The 23,177-nt window shown below is 49.0% G+C and overlaps 1 protein-coding gene across 1 annotated transcript in view; it reads left to right on the top strand.

Annotated features, from left to right (window-relative positions):
* The window catches only part of DNAH10 (dynein axonemal heavy chain 10), a 1,963,751-nt gene that overhangs the window by 1,165,192 nt on the left and 775,382 nt on the right, over window positions 1-23,177 (top strand). Inside the window, exons 40-42 of the mRNA XM_086942901.1 lie at window positions 3,304-3,439; window positions 3,856-3,978; window positions 8,438-8,572. Of these exons, the coding sequence (XP_086799027.1) occupies window positions 3,304-3,439; window positions 3,856-3,978; window positions 8,438-8,572 (394 nt within the window). The remainder of the gene's footprint in view (window positions 1-3,303; window positions 3,440-3,855; window positions 3,979-8,437; window positions 8,573-23,177) is intronic.

Below are 23,177 nucleotides of genomic sequence, written 5' to 3'. Positions count from 1 at the left end.
AATTTACCGTCCTCCGGCGTGTGACTCTGCCTTCAGGGCTGCTCTGCCTGATCTTATTAGCTCAGAGGCATTAGGATGTGCCAATTTCAATGTCATTGGAGACCTTAACCTGCATCTTGATTGTAGGTCTTTGCCTTCTATTAAGAGCTTTCTGGCCGATCTTGAGGCCTTACAGCTCTCCCAGCTGATCACCACTCCCACACATAGAGATGGCCACATTCTTGACCCTTTTTTTTACGAACTTAGAGGGAGTTAGAGCTCTTGGTTCCACCCAGCTGGTCTTGACAGACCATATGTTGGTGAAAATATCATGCCCTATGTCTGATTCCCCTTTCATACCTCAGGATAGACTGGTTCTCAAAACACATTGGAACAAACTAAGACTGGAGGACTTTTAGCATCTGCTTGAGGAGGCTACTCTAGCTCCTTTTACTGAGGTCGATCGTGGATATGACTCCTTCTGTGAGTGGATCTCTGGGGCCCTCGATTCCTTGATCCCCATGGGTTGGTCTAAGTGCCGTCGGAAGGAGTCTAGCCCATGGTATGATAGTACCTTAGCATCCCTTAAAAGAGCATGTAGACAGGCCGAGAGATCTTGGAGGAAATCGTTCGCTCCTGAATTGAAGGCTTGCTATCTTGCTAAGACTAAAATCTACCATAGGGCGGTATGTAAAACACGAGCAGCCTTTTATGCCCATGAGTTTCAGAATAACTCGAACCCATCAAAACTCATCTTTAAGGTGCTAAAGGATCTGATGGCTAAGAGGGCATCTGCGGCGATATATGTTCGGATTCCCACTGTGAGGGACTGGCCTCCTTTTTCCGTGAGAAAGTGCAAGCCATTTATCGAACTTTTCCAATGGGTTCTTTAACCCTGGAGCGGGTCAGCTGCACTTTGGAAGATAGTGAGTGTCTTACCACCTTGCCCTCCTTATCTATGGAGGCCTTTGACTCTCTTAGCCTTAAAATCAAGTCAGGATCCCCGGCAGATCCGCTGAAACCGGCCCAACTTAAGAATCTGGCGCCGCTCTGCCACACTCCTGTGCTTTCCTTGATTAACCTGTCTCTTTCTTCCGGGGTAGTTCCCGTCAGATGGAAGCAGGTTGTAGTCACACCAATTTTAAAGAAGGCGACCCTTGACCCCCTTAAGCCTGAAAATTACCGCCCCATCTCTTTACTTCCTTGGGCCACGAAAGTTGCGGAGGCCCATGTAAACGCCATTCTTTCAGACCATCTATCTAGGGCTAACATTCTTGACCCTACTCAGAATGGGTTCCGTGTGGGCCACAGCACGGAGACGGCCCTTCTTTCTATGGTCGAACATCTGCGTTCTGTGTTTGATGTGGGTCGGACGGCGGCGCTACTGTTATTAGATCTTAGCGCCGCATTCGACACGGTCTCGCACAGGATCTTGCTTCAGCGACTTGAGGAAGTGGGTGTCTCGGGTTCCGCCTTATGCTGGTTTCGATCTTTTCTTGTTGTTAGGTCATTCCAGGTGGCGATCCCGCCCGGTAAATCGAAATCTCATTCGCTAGATCTAGGGGTCCCACAGGGGTCATCGTTGAGTCCCACTCTCTTCAATCTTTACGTGAGACCGCTGGCTTCGGTCGTCAAGCTGTGGGGCCTGACAATGGTCTCTTATGCAGACGACACGCAGCTGGCGGTCACACTGAGTGGGGACTCAGATTTAGAGGCTCCCAGATTCTGTGACGGTTTACGAGCAGTGGCTAACTGGATGAATTCCAACTGTCTCCAGTTAAACACCAAGAAGACTGAGATTATGGTAGTTGGTAAGCAGGTAGAATTGTGGGGTGGCAAGTGGTGGCCTTCTGAGTTGGGTGTGACTCCTTCCCCAGCATCAGAGATAAAAAATCTGGGGGTATGGCTCGATCCGTCCCTCAGTTTTGTTTGTCATACTAAGAAGGTGGCGGCTTCCTGCTATGGCATTATCAGAGGACTTAGACCGATCCTCAAATTCTTTGATGCATCACTAGACAACTGGTGGTTCAAGCATCAGTGTTGTCTAGGTTGGACTATGCCAGCTCCTTACTGGCTGGGATCAATCAAGCAGAACTCGCTCGATTACAGCGAGTCCAAAATGCTGCAGCCCGAGTGGTGATAGGCCTGCCAAGGCGCTGCTCGGTGTCTAAATCCTTGCACTCCCTACATTGGCTCCCTGTGCACCAGAGGATTAAATTCAAGGTCCTCTGTCTTGCCTTTAAAATTCTCAAGGGTACGTCTCCTCAAATCTTGGAGAATTTGCTTACACCATACACTCCTCCGCGTACCCTTAGATCCCTGGGTCAGAATTTAGCAGTGGTCCCGCGTTTTAGATTGAGTAGAGCTGGTGGCCGCTCTTTTCGAGTTCTGGCAGCAAGTTGGTGGAACTCTCTCCCCATGCATATCAGGCTCATTGACGAGCTTTTTCAGTTCAGACGGGCCATCAAGACCTTTTTATTTGTTTAGCTCTTTTTCTGTGGTCTATTCTTCTGAGTTTCTTTAGTGTTGTGTTATGTCTGCCTTGTCAATGCTGGGGCAGCTGTGCGCGGTATAAGTAAAAATAACATAACATAACATAACATTGGAAAGGGCGGCAGTAAGGAAATAAAAAGGGCCCTACAGGCCCCCCTGCTGCCTCAGGCCCATCGGATGCATGCAGGGGGGCACATGTTGTGCCCCCATGTGTGCATGCACCCCACTTTCCTGCACAGCATGGCCTTCACAGACCATGCCGTGCAGGAACAGACTTTGACGTTCCCATTGAGGTGCCTTTATGAAAGGCACCACCATGGGAAAACCAAAGAACCTCCTGCCAGACTACGAGTGAATGATTGTTGCTGGTAAGAAACCTTTTTTTTTCTTTATACAAATCCAGTCTTCAGTCTCTCTCTTGTGAGTCTCACTATAATGTTCTGATACTGCATGCATTAGCACATGATCTTATAACTAATGGATTTGCAAGTGCTTGTTTTTAATTATGTTTAAAAATAAGACTCCTCACCATTATGAGGTTCAGTCAGAAGAAACATCACAGTGGGCTATAACTTGACAGTTGTCTTAAAATAGTCTATTTATGGATATTTTACCATTCTGCTGTGTCAATCTGAGACCCTTGTGGTAGGTAAGGCCAGCCCCACAGTCTAAAGGGTCACAGTACAAGATCAAGTACTTGCTACTTTAGTGGATACATGTGGCTTTTGATCAGACCTTGGTCCACAAGAAAGTTATAAATAGCTAGAGTGTCAATCAGGAAAGAATACGGGAAACTGGATTCCTAAGAACAATCTTTTTTTCATTTTACAGGTACATTTTGTTTGATGGAGATGTGGATGCCCTTTGGGTGGAAAACATGAATTCTGTCATGGACGACAACAAGCTTTTGACCTTGGCAAATGGGGAACGTATCAGACTTCAGCCACACTGTGCGATGTTATTTGAGGTACAGCATATAACGGACAATCACAGTGCCTAGCTACAGTAAATTTCAGCACACAGGTTTTTGAAGAAAACGTGTGAAGATGTTAGTCTACCTTTAGTTCAATATACTGCTATTGCATATATGTGTTTCTTATATATCATATCTGATGACCTATCATATAGTATACATTCTTCATTCTTAGTTTTGTATTTTCCATCCCCTGATATTTCCTCTTTTGCCTTTCCTTCAACAATCTCCACTGCCCAATCGCTATGAAATAAAATTTGGGCTCATCTACATTCCTCGTAACTATGTACATTTATGAAGAATTTTTTTTAATTGCATAATGTTCATTACTCTTATGTGACCATCTGAATAGGTTGCCTATGCTAATGCATTATCAGAAATATAACTTATGTGTTTTGTTGTTTTCCTAGGTAGGAGATTTACAATATGCTTCTCCTGCCACGGTATCTCGCTGTGGTATGGTGTATGTGGACCCCAAAAACCTGAAATATCATCCTTTCTGGAAAAAGTGGCTCAAAACAAGGCCAAATAAGGTGGGTAATGGTAATGAGTAGGTGTCCAAACATCTCTCTTCTGCTTCAGTGTGACCTTAACCTCATCTTGCCCTTCTGACTTGTGTTGGTGTCTGTCTCTTGCGGTTTTTCCTGGTAAGTGCTTGTTCTGCCCCCTACTCAGTAACTACTCTTTACTTATTTTCACTGTCTGTTCTATCTGCCCCCTGTTTCTGTTTGTTCCTCTCAATTGCCCATGTTTTCATATTTTGCTCCTATTACGGATCAGTTTTGCATCTTTGGCTCTTCTGACAGTTTTTGCCTCTAACTTGCTCTGCCGACCGCGTTTTGCCACCTTGCCTCTCCCGCCCAACTTTCCCACTCTCCTCACTGGATTTTCTCACTGTTGCTGAGTTCCCCATCGTCCGCTCCCCTCCCACTCTCCAAGGCCCTACTTAATGGAGGTCACAGCCTATCTGTGCCTGATTGTGCCTGGACCACGCCTAGTGCCAGAAACCCTTGTCCAAATGTCTCCAGCAGCTACACTGACAACAAACTCCACCTGCTCAACCCTGGACACCACCACAAATGCTGCTGCTGACCCACTCCTCAGTCCACAGCTAGGCCCTTTTGCCTGCTCGCATTAGCACTTCACATGCCTCCACATACCCGCTTCCACCGCCCACTCACACCGCACCCCTTACCAAGTCAGAACTCAAGGCCCAAACTCACAAAACACTATGCACCCACCCTGCACAACAACACTAACTCGCATGTATGCTCCTCAACACATGCTCACTCGATAAGCACTCCACCTAAATTTGGGATCTCGTCAACTCTATTGCACCAGACCTCCTCTTCCTCACCAAAACCTGACTCAACCCCACATTGGCACCGGACATTGCCACGCCTATCCCTGCTGGATACAAAATCCTGCCCCATGACCAACCCCATAAACCATGAGGAGGACTCGCAATCATCCACAGAGACACCATCAAGTGTACCTCTTACACTGACCCAGAAGCCACTTTTAAGGAACACATGCACCTCAAGCCTCAGAAAGACTGTAAAACTACTATCAAAGGCTCCATTGCCTTTTAGTCCCAGGACCTCACACCCACTATAGCAACCTCCTCACTGACCTCACCACACCTCTTGCTATGGGCGCTAAAGACTTCATACTCCTAGACGATCCCAACTTTCATGTCAACCACCCCACGGACGCCAACTCCACGGATTTCTCAAAAGACTTCAGAACATCAGCTTCACCCAGCTCATACAAGGTCCTACCAACATCGCTGGACACACTTTGGACCCCATCTTCTCCTCCAGCTACAAGGCTAAAGTTAGCCACATCACTTCACTCACATGGACAGACCACTCCATAGTCCACTTCCACACAACTGAACCTCCAACCACACCTACTGAGTCAATCAAGACCCCAAGCTGCTGCTGAAAGAACGTTATAGAAAAAGAATGGCTCAATGCCCTTCAACTATACTACCCAGACCCCTCCAATGACCTCATCATCGACACAAAGATCTTCAACAACTGGAGTACCACCTGTGCCAATACCCTGGCACCACTGAAAAACACTAACCCCCGAAATATCCAACAAACAAGCTGGCTGGTATAACCCTGTCATCAGAGAGTCTAGGAGAGTTTCAAATAATTAAAAAGTAGATGGGGAACCACCCGAGGGACCACCGCAAGAAACCTACAAGGTTGCACTTAGACACCATCAAGTGTAAGAGACCAGGAAAAAGGCCCTGATCCTTAGAATTGAATCTAGCTGCAACAACTCCAAGGAACTTTTTGCCATCATCAAGGAATTCATCAACTAAACAGGCACAGCCAACAGTATCAGCCCTACACAAGACTTCTGCAATGTCCTCTCTGACTTCTTCCACGAACAAATCACCAAGATCTACAGGAACTTCAAACCCCAGCCACCCTTATCGAGCTACCCTACCTGTTAACCCCATCAACCAAAGACTACCAACTGACAGAACCAAACTCTTTATCTATCGATGATACTGGAGCAGCCACCTTCTCAGATAACAGGAAACACGCTGAAGTCACCACCCTCCTCAAAAATCCCTTAGTTTACCCCAAAGTTTTCAGCAACTTCCAACCCATCTCGCTGCTTCCCTTTATAGCCACAGTCATTGAGAGGACTATCAGACAACTCTCTGACCACCTAGAACACCACAAACACCTGGACGACTCCCAATCAGGATTCCGAAACAGCCTCAGCACCGAAACGACCGCAGCACCAAAACAGCCCTCCTAGCTGCCACAGACGACATACGTTTCATCCTCGACCATGGGCAGTCCCCAAGCCTCATCCTCCTTGACTTCTCTGCTGCTTTCGACACCATCTCCCACCACACAGCCATTGCCAGAATACACGTTGCGAGAATACAAGGACCAGCACTCACATGGATAACTTTATTCCTCTCCAGAAGAACACAACGAGTCAGGCTCATGCCACTCACATCAGAACCGAAGGACCATAGGGATCATCGCTCGGCCCCACACTTTTCATGACTCCTCTGACTAACATCATCAGATCCCACGGAATCATCATCCTCTCCTACACTGACGACACCCATCTCATTTTTCACCTCTCAGACGACACCGTCATGACCAAGGCAAACTTCAAATAGTGCATGACCAGGGTGGCCCATTGGATGAAAGAAAACGGCCTCAAGCTCAACACTCACAAAACTGAAGTGTTGATCTTTGAGAATAAGAGCTAGCAAAGGGGCTCCAACTAGTGGCTCGCCGAATTTGGACCCACACTTTCCCCAACCGGCCACGCAAGGAAACTAGGTCTCATCCTGGGCACAAATCTCAACGCCGTCACCACGACATTCTCTGCATGTTACGTAAAATCTTCAAGTGGCTCCCATCGGACACCAGACGTCCATCACACAGACCCTAATTACAAGCAGTTTGGATTATGGCAAGGCACTCTACGCCAGCATTCCAACTTATTTTCTTCACAACCACTTAAAACGCCACCACCAGACTCGTCCTCTATCCTCCTCGCCAATCCCACACCATACTACTTTCAGAGGGCTCCGCTGGCTTCCCATTCTTAAGTGCTGCCAGTTCAAACTTTTCACACAGGCATTCAAGTCACTACACAACACGGGATTCGCATAACTCAATCACTGACTTAACTTCCACAAACCCACCAGACAACTTCTCTCAGCAGCACTCTCCCTCGCTGACACAGAAGCAGAACAGGAGGTCGATCACTCTCTTACCAAGCTGCCACATCTGGAGCAGCCTTCCCCAACACATCAGGGCCTTCTACTCACTTTTTGAAATTTGCAAGAAGCTGAAGGCCTATCTTTTCAATTAGTCTTCTTGCAGGACCAGCAAGACTGCTTCTACTCAGACCCAGCGCCACCACATGCATACTCTCACCTATTTAGCACCTGAATACCCCCGTGGGTGAAAAGCAGTGCTCTACAAATCCACCTTACATTGCATAATATGAGCTCTGATGTTATAGGGTTGTTTTGTCCATTGCAACGCCTAGAACTCAATCTACTGTTATGATATGTCAACACAGAGTTGCATAGTGCTCTATCACGTAAGCCACCACAAACCTAGCTCCAAACAGAAAGGTAGGCATTTAAGAGTATAATGTGGTGCTCATTCCTCTGTCAGAGCACATTTGTAAACACTTTATTAAGTGAAAGCTAAGGAAAATGTTCCAATAGATTATTTGATAAAGGCCAGTTTCTTATTTGATTTTCTACATTAAATATTTTCTGTGTTGGGCATTGGTCACAAACTACAAATACATATGTATACGTCCTAAGTAAATCATCAAGTGAAATCTTCCAGTCATCATCACACAGCTTCAAACCAACCACATCTTTTTCTCTGGAAGCTAGTAAAGCATAACGAGTGTGAAAAAATATAACTTTGCTATTTACAGATTTGCTAGCCTCCCAAATAAATGAAGTATTGCCATTCATTTATTTTCTCTAAATAAGTGCATTTTTAAGCATGTTATGTTATTTGCCAGGCCGAGTTTTAGTTTTAGGGCCAAGCCAAATTGACAACACCTAACGTGGGAGTAATACAAAGAACGAATCCAAAGTGAAATTAAAAAAACACATTTGTTGTTAAGCTGAATGTAAAAGAAACGTTTAAAAAACTATGAATGAAAATGACTATAAACTGTCTCCCAAATGAAAAACATATACATAACGAGCATTGAAAAAATCAAGTTTTGGGTGATGATGAATAACCATTCATAACAGGAAAATCTGTGGAGTGCACTTTCCATTATCATGTAAAAGAGAACATATTTTCTTAGGACATTTTACATTGCTCAGATATTTTAACTCTATCTGTCATAATTATCTTCAGTGTTCACAATGGTAACAATTTATGTGCGGTATATTAAAGAACGCCAGAGAATTGCATTTCCAATGACAGTAGACATCATTTGTGAAATCTCTAACATTTGTTGCAGCTAGAGCAAACTGAGTTGGACCGCCTGTTTGAAAAATATGTCCCACCGTCTATTGAAATGATTATTGAAGGAGTGATGGATGGCAGACAAGGAGAGAAATTGAAGACTATTGTTCCACAGACAGATTTAAACATGGTATGATGATGTTTTACCAATTTTAAGAAAGTATATTGCATATTACGGGTATTAATTTATATTTGGAATCTCTGAAGGTAAAAAGAATCAATTGTGTTTGCAAATGGCTCCTACCATTTTGAATATTCCAGACAGTCAGAAACCGAAACCTAAACTTTAAGCAGCAACTCACAGTACTTCTAGAGCACACAAGTGAAGTTCCTCTGTGGAAAAATTGCGTTTGTGAGTATAATTCCCACATTGACTATGGACATATATCAGGCTTTGCAACTGTACTAAGTTTAGGTGTGGGTTTTCACAACTATACCAATGTTTTTTCTTCAGTCCCAAATCGCATACCTATACTTCATGCCAAAGAAATTGAAATGGGTGTGCAAATAAGTGTGCAAATTGAGTGTAGTGAAAGGATTTTCCCACCTAGAGAAATAATGGATAAGTCGAGAGAAAGAAACAACGTTAAGATACTTCAATAACGGTGAACTGCATATGGAGATCTGCGATTTTCAATATCTCTATGAATAGCCTCCGAGGAATTTAATTAACCCCTTGAGAAATCTACTCAAATCTGCTCCTATCGTTAGTAGATGTTTTTGGTTTTCTAAAACATATTTGTGAATCACTCGAAAGGTGAATAGCACCATAGCAATCTTAGCCTCTCATTAACATCATGATACCTTCTTGGAACATTTAGCTCTCTGTCAAAGTCAACCCATCCCTTGCAAGTAGGTTAATAATGTTCTGCCCCAGCCTAGAGGACCCTTACTTGATTTCTGAAGAATTTGCTTCTAATTCAGATTGTTTTATTTGAGAATGTTGAGTCTTTTACTGTGAAATTGCATTTGACAAATAAATCTAATTTCGAGGCATGCCCACTTTCAAAAATGTTTTAACCTCTGTTTGCATGTTGGATTATGAATCACTGTTGTCCCTTTTTAACAATTTGTAACCCTATTTCTTGCCAGCCTCCAGAAACTACCAGTGACCCCATTGGAATAGAAGGTGCTTTACTGTGGTCTTGCCTTCCCCTGCTGTGCAAATCAGTTACCACTGAAACCCGGCAGGCAACTGAACAATAGTTTGCTACCCCTTTTGCAATCAAACCATTGATACATGCCATACTGACTTGCAATTTAGATGGCACGCCCCCTTTCATAATTGTGATTTTTTTTTGTTGGTTTGATATCCTCTTTGGGGATTTACGAAAACTTTTATGAATCACAAAATGGCATTAGTACATACAATAAAGGAATTTTGCAGTTGTGAACCATGGAATTTTGCAAAAACCCTTAGTGCATGTAGCCTTAAAACACCAAGTGCCCATTCTTTGTCAGCAATTGGGGACGAGTTATAGCTGTGTTCTTGCTGTGGTCTTAAGGAGAGGCCTGTGTGACAAGGTTATCATTGCTTTTCCTTCAGTTATGAATAACACCAGAATACTGTGCAAAATGAGTTGGAGCATTGCATACGGATTGTGTCACCTCAAGACAACAGTTTTTTTGGAATTGTCGAGATGTCAGTTCAAATGGCGATTCTGTTCAAATTGCACTATAAGTAGTCAGTATGTTCCCCACAATCGGAGTTTTGCCCTCCAGACTTGCTGGAGAACTGTGAGTAAATAATGGAGGTTCCTATGTCACTGTCTTTGGTTAATAGCCTACAGAATGAAATTGAGCCTATTCGCTGTTTGGGCACAGATGGAGAACTTGAATCTACTGTCCACATCAGTCTTTTATGTACATCCTCCCTCTCCCCAAAGCAGTATTAAAGAATTCATCAATCAGAGTGCACTTGACAGCCATTTTCAGGTACTTGAATTTCCTATCAACATTTCCTTAAGGAATTGTAAAAGAATTCATTTTGAAATGATTTTGTTCTAGCAAAATGTAGTGCTGCCTACTCCAGTGAAGACTCCTTTAAAGTCCATCCATAGAGCCATCCAGCAATGCTCATAGAAAACTACTTTCTCACTGGCCTTCACTTCATCCAGAAGAGCAAGTGAGGTTTTAGCTTTTTAAACCAAAGTACCTTATTTATTTTACTGCAAAGATACACATTGTCTGGGTTCACTGTCATTGTGCCAAAAATCACATCTGACTCCTTCATAGCCTCTCCTTTTCATTGCAGCTTTTCTGAATACTGGATGTTTGTTTGCCTTTCTCCTGGTGTAGAGTCCACGACATTCAGGCTATGACCCTAATGTATCAACCTTGGTCCTAGATTTCAGTGCAGAGATCTCTAAGACCCATGGGGTTGTTGGCCGCTGCATACTGCTGGCCATACATACTAGGTAGAACACTCAGGAATCTGTTGGGTTGTGTTCAGATTTCGGAGGAGGCCGCAAAAGATCTGCAGTGATGTTTACTTAACCACAGTTGTGTCAGTGTTAGGCCCCTCTTCTTACCCCACCCAAAGCTGACTGTGATCACGGAAGAATCACTGCTGGTTTGTGGAAGCCATCTGGGAGAGGTAGAGATCAAAAGCCTCTGTTTGTCACATCAATTTATTGGAGTGGAGGGTGATTCGCTTGACGTTGAAGGCCTTCCTGATTCCTTCAGAAGAAGGCTGGTGCAGGTGATAACGAACAACACCACAGCCATACGGTACTGCAGCAAGTAGGGCAGATCTGTATCAGGAGACTGAGCGCCTCTGGAAGTGGCTGGACCGCCATGGTTTTTCTTTAGTGGTAAACTATCTGGAGGTATCTTTAATCACCAAGGCCAACAAACTCGGCCGACAAACTCGTTCGTAGGTGCTTAGTGGATAGTGAATAGAAGTTGGCTCAAAGGTGGTGCAGGACATTTTCTAGCAATGGAAAGAACTCTGGCTCGATCTTCTTTCCACCACAGAAAACATGCAATCTCGGCACTTTTGTGCATTGGAGTTTCGAAAGCAGCTCTCTCTCTCTCAGACACTTTCCATCGAGAGTGGAATCCTATATGCCTTAACACCACTGCCTCTTCTGCCCTGATTTTGGAAGAAGATCAGAATGACTGGGCCCAAGTCATTCTAGTGGTTCCAGATAGGGCCTGGAGAGTTTGGTACCTGGAACTCCTGAACGTGAGCATCTGTCCTCTGATCAAACTGTTGCTTCTGACAACCATCTGTTGCAGCAACAGGGCAGTGTGCTGCACTTGGCCCTTTACAATCTACATTTCTATGCTTGGAGATTGAGCAGTGGCAGTTTACCTCCTTTGGCCTTGCGATTGATGCCTTTAATGTCATCTTGCAAAAAACACCGTTGATGGACAAAATGTAGAACAATGTCATCTTGGCAGCGGGACATCCTTCACAAAATCAGTGTACATCAGTTGTTAGGACAGATTTGTGGATTTGTGTGGCACCGACAAATTGACCAATTACAATCAAAGGACTTGCTAAGTGCACTCTTAAGGGCTACTTATTGAACAGTTTGTGTTGGAAATGGGATCTCCAGTTGGCTGGGGTTTGCACCAAAGCCAAGCAGGAACCCCCACTCCCAAGGAAAGGGGGGAGGTACTCTCCCACAATAACCCCTGCTCACCCTTATGGTAACGTAGCACGAGCAGATAGGCTTACTTCAGAGGCAGGGTGTAAAGCATGTATGAACTCATACAGTAATACAAGAGACCCACTACGGATGGACACTACACAGGTTTTATGTAAAAATATCTGTTTCTTTATATAACTTTATCACAAGACCAATCACGTTAACGAAGTTCCTCAATATTAATTTAAAAGGGGTTGAGTCCTATACAAAAAAATGCTTAGGTTGGTTTAGTTAATTTCAGGGTGGGGTAAGTCTTTGAGCAGCGCCACTTGTACTCACAGTGGTTTACGATAATTGTGGAATCACAAAGAACCAGGCCCCTTCAGCTGGGGCGACGTGGAGAAGCAAGGCCCCTTCAACTGGGGCGACGTAGAAAAGCAAGGACCCTTCAACCGGGGCAACGTGGGAAAGCAAGGCCCCTTCAGCTGGGGCGACGTGGAGAAGCAAGGCCCCTTCAACTGGGGCCACATGGAGAAGCAAGGCCCTTTCAACTGGGGCGACGTAGAAAAGCAAGGCCCCTTCAACTGGGGCAATGTAGAAAAGTAAGGCCCCTTCAACTGGGGCGACGTGGAGAAGCGAGGATGTGCACCAGTCCGTGCTGGTGGCTGGTACAAGGCGTACAGGCCGATATAGTTAAATCCGAGGCGCACCGGCTGGTACGTGCAGTCAGTACTAGGCGTACTCAATGAGGGGGAAGGCTGGAATACAAAGCACACCGGCTGGTGCGTGCAGTGAGTACGAGGTGTACTGGATGAGGGGGAAGGCTGAATACAAAGCGTACCAGGCGTACTCTGGTGCTACTGACAGGCTGAAGTACGATGCGCACCGGGTATGCTTTTGGTGAGGTGCGAAGTGCATGCTGATACTTTAGGTTGCCATGAGAGTATGCTGTTACAGGGGACGTCTTTGATAATGTGCGAAGCGCACGCTGACACTTGCAATTCGATGAGGACGAGGGGCTTGAGCCGCGACCAGGTCAGCAGGGCTCTTGAAGTGGCGAGGTCTGGGAGCCCCGACGAAGTCAGCAGGGCTCTTCAAGTTGTGAGGTCTGGAGCCGCGACGAAGTCAACAGGGCTCTTGAAGTTGCAAGGTCTGGAGCCGTGACAAAATCATCAGGTCTCTTGAAGTTGCGAGGTGTGGAGCCGGGACGAAGTCAGCAGGGCTCTTGAAGTTGCAAGGTCTGGAGCCGTGACGAAATCATCAGGTCTCTTGAAGTTGCAAGGTCTGGAGCCGTGACGAAATCATCAGGTCTCTTGAAGTTGCGAGGTCTGGAGCCGGGACGAAGTCAGCAGGGCTCTTGAAGTTGTGAGGTCTGGAGCCGCGACAAAGTCAGCAGGGCTCTTGAAGTTGCGATGTCTGGAGCCGCGACGAAGTTAGCAGGGCTCTTGAAGTTGCGAGGTTTGGGAGCCACGACGAAGTCAGCAGGGCTCTTGAAGAAGTTGCGTTCTGCGCTTCCAGTCTGCCAGTGACGAGGGGTCACTGGGAAGTGCTCAAGAAGCTGCTGGCACTCCACCCCCCGCAGCAAGGGGTTTAAGGGGAAGGCAGGAAGCTAAAGTCTACTGCTCCTGAGACTTCAGTCAGGGGGCCGGCTTAGTTCCAGGCCCTTGGAGATCTTCCTTTTCTCAAGTCTCCATGTAAGGCCTTTCTCCTTACAGTTCCCCCCTTCTGCCGTCCGGCAGTCTTCTTGCGTTTCCAAAAGTATTCCCCCCCTCTAGTGCAAGGGTCTCTCTTTATCCAGCAAAATGTCTTTGATGTCTTTGATGTAGGCAGGGAGTTCCCCTCCCCAGATCCTGGTGTTGGGTTTCCCCCATCATGGGACACCTCACCTTTTGAAGCAGGGAGGCAGGGTCATCAGCCGCCCAGCAGGAAGCAGCGTCAGCATTGTGAAGAGCAGGACATAGCCCTGAAACTACTCCTCTTCTTGATCTAAAATGCAGACAGCTAACACCAGATGCTGGAGTTTCCCCAGACCCTGTCATGATCTCCAGACGGTGAATACACATTCCAGCAGCAGCACCCAGCAAGAGTGGACAAGGAAACCGACACTTTCTAAAAGTACTATTTCCAACTAAGATGGTAGAAATCATCTATCCTCAAGAGTGTTCTAATTAATTCTGAATTCAGGGACGCTAGTCTGATATTTTTACCATGTTCCCTGGGTCAGATACATAATAAGAGGTAATAATCAAAAGTTGCCCATTCTGGTCTAAGGGAGACAGGTATCCTTACAATAATAAAACGAAGATGGCTGTAATTCATTACTAGGTCATGCCACACACATCAGGGCATGACCTACCTTCAGCTGCCAATGCACCCTGCCCAAGGGCCGACCATAGGGGTGTCTGATATGTAGCAAAGGAACCCAAATAGGTTAGAGAAAACTGTAAATGTCTCGCAAAGTTTAGGGGTTAGCCTTTAAAAGAGTGCCAGGTCCAACAGTTTGCAATATTTGTTTCCAGAAAACTCTTTAAGATGTGCACTGCTTTTAAACCACTGCTCAGTTGTCCACTGAGACTTTCTGACATTGAAGACAGTTTTTCTCATCACCAGAAAATTGATTAGATATGTCAGTGCACTGCAGGCTCTTTCTGTCAACCCCCCTTATACCACTTTCTTCCAAGAAAAGTTAGTGTTGAGGACCATAGCTGCTTTTTACAAAAAGCGCCCATGTCGAACTGGCTATCACACTTATGGCATTTATTGCTCCACATCATCCCTCTAAGGAGGAAGAGGAACTCCATTGTTTCAGCAGTAAGAGCTAAGCTTTTATATCTATAATCCTAAGGAACATCAAGTGGAAAATAAGCTGTTTGTTGGGGTTTCCGGAGGAAAGAAAGGAAAGGCCATTCATTGTTCTCTGCATAAAGATCTGCTACACACTGAAAAAGAAGCAGCCTGCAGAAGATGTGTGGGCTCAGTCCACCAAGGCCAAAGTTGCTACCATTGTGTTATCAAGCGGAGGGCCTGTCCTGGACATTTGCCATACACGGTTGTTAGATAAGTTCACAAAGCATTACTGCCTCGACATGGGTATTTCGCCCCTCAGTCCTACAGGACCTTATAGATGAGCCAGTTTATAGACCTACAACATTGAGAGGTACTGCTCTGGTATCTATTCACAAGGTGAGAAGTCAAGGGTTAGATGGATCTGTGAGAAGAACGAGTTACTAACCTTCTGTAATTATCTTGCTGGGGATTCTCTGTCTAACCTGCATATTCCTCCCCGACCCTTCTGCCACCCCTTTCTATAGACTGGACTGTTCACCTCTAAAAAGACCACAGATTTAGAAATCTGCTCATGCCAATCTGCTAATGGGCTCTGCATCCGAAGGCGTGGACACCCTAGAAAGCAACTGATGTTTTCGCGCATCGGTGGCGCTTATATGTGGCTCAGCTCATCAATTCCTAAGTGGAACGCCGTCAGTGTCCACTACAGAAACGACTACCGGCAAACAAGAGTGCTACTTTTAAAGTTTCCAGATCCAGCCTGACGCATGGGGACTATTCACAAATTGAGGAAACTGCTGCTAGAGTATCTACCAGAAGAATCATTACCAAAGGTAAGTAACTTGCTTGTCTCGCCGACTTTCGATGTTCCAACTCTCTGCAAGACTTCCGAGTCTGTGCTATGTATTTTTTTTTTGATAGCCAGGGCCAGGTTAAGGAATTTGTTTCCTATGTTTCTTGGGTCATTAGACCAACAAGCATATCTCAGGTGTTTAAACATCTTATCTATCCAATTTAATTTACAATAGCACTCCAATACCCACCAAATAGATTAATAGCGCTTGGCACAAACTGTGACCTGGTCACTTTCTGAACTGAACGTTGCGGACCGTCTGACTGGAGGAGACCGCACAAGCACCGGAGGGCAGCTGTGGCCGAGCTGTGGTGGCTGCACTTCACAAGCCACGAAGCCGAAATTGATGCGGCCTTTGCCCGGGGGCCCCCTTCAGTAGTACAGACTGTGTCCCGATCTCTGAGGGCGGCAGTGTGTGCGATCCGTCGGCAGCACAAAGATGACACTCACCGCAACTCTGCTCCAGATGCCGCTGATTTCCCGCCCTCTTGCCGCCAACAGCGCTCGGAGGTTGCGAGCGGCTGGTGGGGCATGGCTGGAGCCATTGTCTTCCACCGGGCAGTTTAATCTGGACCGCGGCACGTCGCAACTCCGTGGAGCTCCGCTCACGGACTGGGTTGCACTTCACAGCAGTAGTAGGGGGACGGAGCCTCTGTGTGGCGCGAGTGAGCCGCGAAACTGAGCTGGGGATCAGTGGCTGTTTCTCACTACTTTGTCCACGCTGGTCACCAGGTTGGATCTACTGACTCCCCGCCGTGATCTCCGCGTTGACTCCTGTAGCTCCAGCGCTCCTGGTCAGCCGGCGGAGACAGAGACAACGGTGGCCGCTTGGAGGCGAGGTAGGGAAGCTCCGCAGTGTGACCAGCAGGGCAGGACAAGCGGCCAGTCCAGAACTCCTGGGGGGAGCAGCCCAGCTGGGTGCGGCTTGCGGGTAAGAGTTGCCTGGAGTCTCTGAGTTGCGGTGACACAGGGGCTTTGCTGAGGTTTCGCAGAGCTGCAGGAGGAATCTATGGTGTTTTCTGAGGTGGAGGTCGGAAGGGAGAGACCAGTGTGAGCAGCAGGAGGCCGTCTCAGCGCTCCTGTTGTCTCTACCCCCCCTGCCCTCCCCGCCTGTCTCTGCCCGCAAGGGAGGTTGCATAGCTGCTAACAAAGGATCACCGAGACAGGGCACATCTGCTGGGAGAGCACTGCAAGGATAGTACATCGCCCTCCCCATATTGCCCCACATTTGTTTTGGGTCAGCTGCTAGTACTACCCGGCAAGACAGGCAACACCAGCAACCACAGCAAAACACTCCCCCAGCCATCCAGGCTCTTTCCCCTGCAAGCCACAACACGCTGCAATGATCTCACTAAGTATCCTATTACTGGGTTTGACCACTCTCCCTTTCCGCTGTGAACCTCAGCTTTTGAGCACTAGTGACAACATCCTCGAAGGGGAAGAAAGAAGGAAGTGAATTGAGAGCCTACAACACTGCAGGTGGCAGGGAGAGTTAAGGGAGGAGGGAACAAGGGGAACGTCGGATTGTCATCCTGCAGGACCCCACCGCATACTCCACCGCCTGCTGACTGAACAGCTGGCTTCAAACTCATTGGGTGGTGCTGAGGCCAGCGGTGGTGCGGCACTCAGGGGGAGTAACCAGGTGAAAATAACAGCTTAAAGACCACCCAGCCACCTCGACCGGTCGTAGGGCATAGACAGCTGTCTTGCTCAAACTCCAAACCCCAAGGAGAAAGCTCAGTCCACTGTGGGACTACATAGCCACCAATAAGCTGATACCCCCACAGAAGGATGACAAGAAAAAAAGAAAAAGCCTCCCAGCGTCAAGAAATTGCCCTCGCAAAGTCAATCCCCCCAACCCAAGTACCACCTAGAATCCTAAGGAGTGCAAGGAACGCTGTCCCAGACAAAAAGTATTTTTTAAAGTCTCCAGCAGCAGGGCTCATAACTCAATTCTTATACAAACGTCCGATTAAGGATGAGAGCTCCCCTGCCCTGACAGATTGATCAGGATGGATCAGGATGGATCAAAGCTATTAACGGAATAAGCCAACGGTTAGAGAGCCTTACCAATAACAAGTCACATGCAACACTAGTACAAAGTACAAATAGCGGAAGCATAAACTTCGAAAGACGCCGGCCCCAATCTTGCTCCCGGCCATGTCACCTCTTAGGAATCAAGCACAGATATGCAAGTGACCCACCCGCTGACGCTACTGATGGCCCCAGGCTTCCCATCATGCCTCAGGAGGGACAGGTAGGTCAGTTGTTCTTTGCCTAACCCTGAAGACAGGGCTCAACCATAAGTCATAGACACACCAATCTCATTTACCTGTGGAGGCGGGTGGGTTGCTTATACATTTGATGAGGATACCCCTGGAAGAGAACTAGGATTACAGGTAAGTAACATATCCTTCACTTCCAGGGGATCCTCATCAATAGTCCTATGCACTGAATAGAATAGCAAGCCCATCAACCACCTGCAGGTAAATGAGAAGTACATGACCCAACCAAAAAACCAATCATAACAGCCAAGAACTCAGCTGTTAAACAGATTCCGCAAGGAGGCCTGGCCTACCTGGGTATCTGCACTAGTGTCAGAATCAAGACAGTAATGTCTGGTAAATGTATGAACGGACCTCCAGGTCGCCGCCTTACAGATCTCAGACATGGGCACATTATGGAGAAAAGCCGCCATCGCAGCTCTACCCTTGGTGGAATGCGCCTTGGGAGAAAACCCGAGAGTCTTCTGCGCCAACTGGTAAGCAAGCTTGATACATGAAACAATCCATCTCGAAATAGAACGTTTCGAGGCTGCATGAACTGTTCTGATCGATCCATAGTTAACATATAGTTGATCAGACTGACGTATAGACTTGGACCTATCCAGATTGAATTTTAAAACCCTTATCTGAAAGAGACACGTTAGTGATAGATTCCTTACCTTAGAATATCCCCAGGTGTCAGACTGGATCCGGAAATTTTTGCATAGCAATACCCCTGCGCGTCGGTAGGCGTCGTCTGCGGCTCCGCGTCCGTCATCAGCGTAGTTAGCGCCCGAATGACTTCGGCGGAGTACTTAGACGCCGCCCATGCGCGCTGACGTCAGTTCTTCTTTTTTCCGCGCCAGAAGCTCTACCCCTAGTCATTTTTTGACTAAACTTTTGATCTTTTTTGATCATTTCTTTCTCGAGTCTTCGACTTTATCGGTGCCGGTAGGGATGCCCGGGTTCAAACCCTGCTCGAAGTGCGACCGACTGATGTCGGTTACGGACCCCCATTGCCGGTGCCTGAAGTGCTTAGGCCTCGACCACGACAACCGCACCTGCTCCGACTGCCGGGCCCTTACGTTGAAGGCTAGGCGGGAGCGGTCCCGCAAGCGGCTTGAGCTCCGACAGTCGGCCCCGCGCCGCTCCAGTTCCCGGTCCCACGGGAGGTCGAGGGATCGGTCGCGGGGTCTGAGTCATCGCAGCTCCGGGAGTGGACACCGGTCGTCAGGCTCCAAGTCCTCAGGTAAGAGGCATGAGAGGTTGGAAAGACGTCATCGTTCCTCCGACCCACCCCGACACTCGCACGATGCGGCCGGGGGTTCGGGCGACACCGCCCAGGTGGCTCCGCGGGAGTCGCAAGCATCACCGCCTGCCCCACACCTTCGGGTCCCTGGGCACGGCGCGACGCCGGAGGAGATCGAGCGGTACCTCATGGCCATGAGGACCCTCCCTCCTCAGTCGGGTTCCGTGGCGCCTTCGGGCCCGGGCTCCCGGCTGGAGGCCCTAGCGGGTCGGGTGCTTCGGCCCCGACGCCGTCGGGTACTTCGGTCCCGACGCCGCCGGAGACTTCGGTCCTGGCGCCGCAGGACCTCACCGGATCTGCTTCCGGATCCGGGTCGTCGCCGGTCGACCTTACGACCTCACCGGCGCCGGCCCCATGGGTGTCGCCCCCGGCGCCCACTGTGGACGCCGTCCCCAATGTTCCCTACGGTCCAACTCTGGCGCCAGAACGGCGCTGCAGGGCGCCGCTTCCGACGGCCTTTGGAGATTTTTATTTCCATGAGGAGGCCCGTCTGCTAATCCTATTTTACAGGAAACGGGTGACGAGGAAGATTGGGAGGGGTCTGAGGACCCTCTGGCACTGGAATGCCAGTCTCAACAGGACTGGACATATGAGCTTGGGGAGGCCAGTGGTGTTGACACTTCGCCAGACACTGGATTTGTCTCCCCTCTGACCGTGACTTCGGAGGAGAGGTCTACATATAGTGTAGTGTTGACGAGGGCAGCCAAGGCCTTAAACCTTGAGCTCCCCGTCGCGGCCGTGAGGACTAACCTCCTCACTGAGGTCCTCAAGAGAGAAGTCTAGCTCCAGCGAGCCTCTGCTGCTGTTCAATGAGGCTTGTGTGACGTTCTTGTGGGCACTTGGTCCAAGCCCGCCACAGGTCCGCCTGTGGATAGGAACGTGGCCAGACTCTACTGCCCGGCCCCGGGCGACCCATGCTTTTTGTCCACCCATCCCACCCCTGAGAGCCTGGTTATCCAGGCCTCCAATTCCCAGACCGCATTCCCGACGGCCCCGCCCGATCGGGAATCCAAGAGATATGAACAGTTTGGGAAAAAGGTGTTCTCGTCCCTAAGCTTAGGGCTGTGGTCTGTCAATTCCGCCTGTCTCTTGGGCCGCTACACCCACACTCTGTGGGACACAGTTGCAGACGTGCTGCCACAATGCCCAGAGGAGGTCCGGGCCAAACTCAGCCAGGCCCTTGTGGAAGGCCGAGATGCAGCGCGATATTCCATCGGGTGTGGGCTGGATACCACGGACTCGCTGGGCAGGCCGATGGCAACGACAGTGGCGGTTCGACGCCACGCCTGGCTGAGGTCCGCCAACTTTTCGGCCGATGACCAGAGCACACTTCTGGACATGCCGTTTGATGGCCGTCGCATCTTTGGCGACAAGGTAGACCATGCGCTTGAGCGTTTTAAGGACTCCAGGGCTACGGCCAAGTCCTTGGGCCTCTCGGCCCCACACCAGCAATAGGGTGCCTTTTGTTCCTTTTGTGGCCACGGAAGGGGCGTCCCCACATGTGCTGCCAGCCACGCGCCGCAGAATGTTCAACAGCGCGGTGGCGGCCGTGGAAACCGCTGTGGCGGCAGTCGGGGTCAACAGCGAGGCCAGTCCACACCTCCCTCCACAGCACCCGCCTCGAAACCTTCTTAGTCCGAGTTTTCAGGCCCATGTGACGCCTGTGGGAGGCAGGGTTCGCCATCACCTCTTCCACTGGCGCACTGTCACGTAGGACAGGTGGGTGCTGCAAATCGTCCGAAGGGGCTACTCCCTCCCCTTCGAGGCGACCCCTCCAGCCATGCCACCGCAATTCCACCGCGTGTCGGGGGATCACTTGCAACTTCTGCAAGAGGAAGTCATGGCCCTCTTGGCCAAGGGGGCCATCGAGCGCGTTCCTGGGCCAGACGTAGGGTGTGGATGTTACTCCCACTGCTTTCTGGTACCCAAGATGGGCAAAGGGGCCTACGCCCTATCTTGGACCTAAGGAACGTCAACGGCTTCCTCCGGAAGGAGAAGTTCAAGATGCTGACTTTGGCTCAGGTCTTAGCTGCCCTAGACCCTGGAGACTGGATGGTAGCGTTGGACTTGCAGGACGCTTATTTTCACATCCCCGTCCTGCCGGCCCACCGGCGTTACCTGCGGTTCACGGTAGGCCAAGAGCACTTTCAGTTTACCGTGCTCCCCTTCGGCCTTACCAGCGCCCCAGGGGTGTTCACGAAGGTGATGGCGGTGGTCGCAGCTCATCTGCGCAGGTTAGGGGTGTCAGTCTTCCCCTACCTCGACGACTGGTTGTTGAAGGCGGGCTCGCCCCAGACAGTCGTCAGCCACCTCCAGACTACGGCCTACCTCCTGCACCTGTGTCCCTCTCAGAAGCTCCTCTTCATCGGAGCGGTTCTAGACTCGGCCCAGTTTCGGGTTTACACACCCGAACAGCGGGTTCGGGATATACAGGCTCTGATTCCCATCTTTCAGCCTTTATCCCGAGTCTCGGTCAGGTTGACGCTGCGGCTTCTGGACTGATGGCCTCCTGCATCCTTCTGGTGCATCACGCCCGGTGGCGGATGCGGGCTCTGCAGTGGGACCTGAAGTTTCAGTGGGCCCAGCATCAGGGCAACTTGTCTGATCATGTCTAGATCTCGGAGGGCACTGCGAGACTACTGCAGTGGTGGCTCACGGACCGCAACTGGGTCAGTGGCAGATCCCTCTCCCTACCCCACCCGGAGCACGTGGTTGTGATGGACGCGTCCCTCCAGGGCTGGGGAGGCCACATGGGAGAGGCGGAGATCAGAGGCCTCTGGTCTCCGGCGGAGTCCCGGCTCCATATCAACCTTTTGGAGCTGTGGGCGATTCGTCTAGCACTGAAGGCATTCCTCCCCCCTCCGGGGGAGTGTAGTGCAGGTTTTCACGGACAACACTGTAGGAGAGTAGGGTCTGCAATCCTATGATCACCCAGATTTTTTTGCTTTTGTTTCACTGGTTTACGACTTTCTCTGGCTGTGGGCCTGCCAATCAGACCCACAGCCTGGCTGTTCTCTCTCTAAATTACAACATGTACCCTAGGTGCATTTACCAATTGGTACTGGGCCACCTTATCAGACCCTGTAACTCAGGGCATAGGTGTACCCAGGGCCTACCAGGGGCTGAAGCATGTATTATGCCACCCCTGGCTGGCCTCCTAAATTTGACACAACTGGCTGCATGACAGCTGGGGCAAAGTCGTGTAATCACCCTTTGCTGTAGATATAGTATACCTATATCTAACCCTAAAAATGGACACACAGATTCCTATCAGTCACTCCTATGGCAGGCCTTGACAATCCTGAAGGCAGAGTGCTTGGAATCGTGTGAGATGGTGCTCTGGCATGAGCTGAGCCTGTCTGCAGCTTGCGGAGCCAAGTCCTAATAGCTGTTCCATGATATCGCATACCATATACTCTTAAGTGCATTATAATCCTCGCGGTTAAATGCTATCTTTGGTATTGCTTTATCAAAACATGTCGAGTAAGGTGTCATACGAATTGGAATACTAACCCCTCGCCAATTCTGGCGACGGGGTTAGCATTCCACCCTTCTAGAGGGACACGACATGGATGTAACTGTGAACCCCGGTTAAAGTTAAACGAAGCCTCAGCTCCACAAAATGGATGCTGCCACCACAGACACAAGTCTGACCCCCTGCAGCTGGGAGTCCTTCCAGCGAGGGGAGCCTGGACAAAGGGTTTCCTGTCGAGGGCGGTGCTAGCACCGTCCCAGACAGGGTTTTGTGTATCCTGGGTAGGCAGGGCTTTACAGGAAGGTGACTGCTGAGTGGCACCCCGGTGCTCACTACGCATAGGCCGGTCTGAACCAGTTCCAGGGGCACACCAGCCCCTGGCCTGGGGAAAGTCCGGCATGGGAGAGGGGTGTAACCACCCCCCTCCTAGTCCCACCCATAGGCAGGACCT

This window comes from Lissotriton vulgaris, chromosome 11 (genome assembly GCF_964263255.1).
Source record: "Lissotriton vulgaris chromosome 11, aLisVul1.2, whole genome shotgun sequence".
NCBI classification, from domain to species: Eukaryota; Metazoa; Chordata; class Amphibia; order Caudata; family Salamandridae; genus Lissotriton; species Lissotriton vulgaris.
Note: the sequence above shows the minus strand (reverse complement) of the source record. Positions and strands in the feature narration are given on the sequence as shown.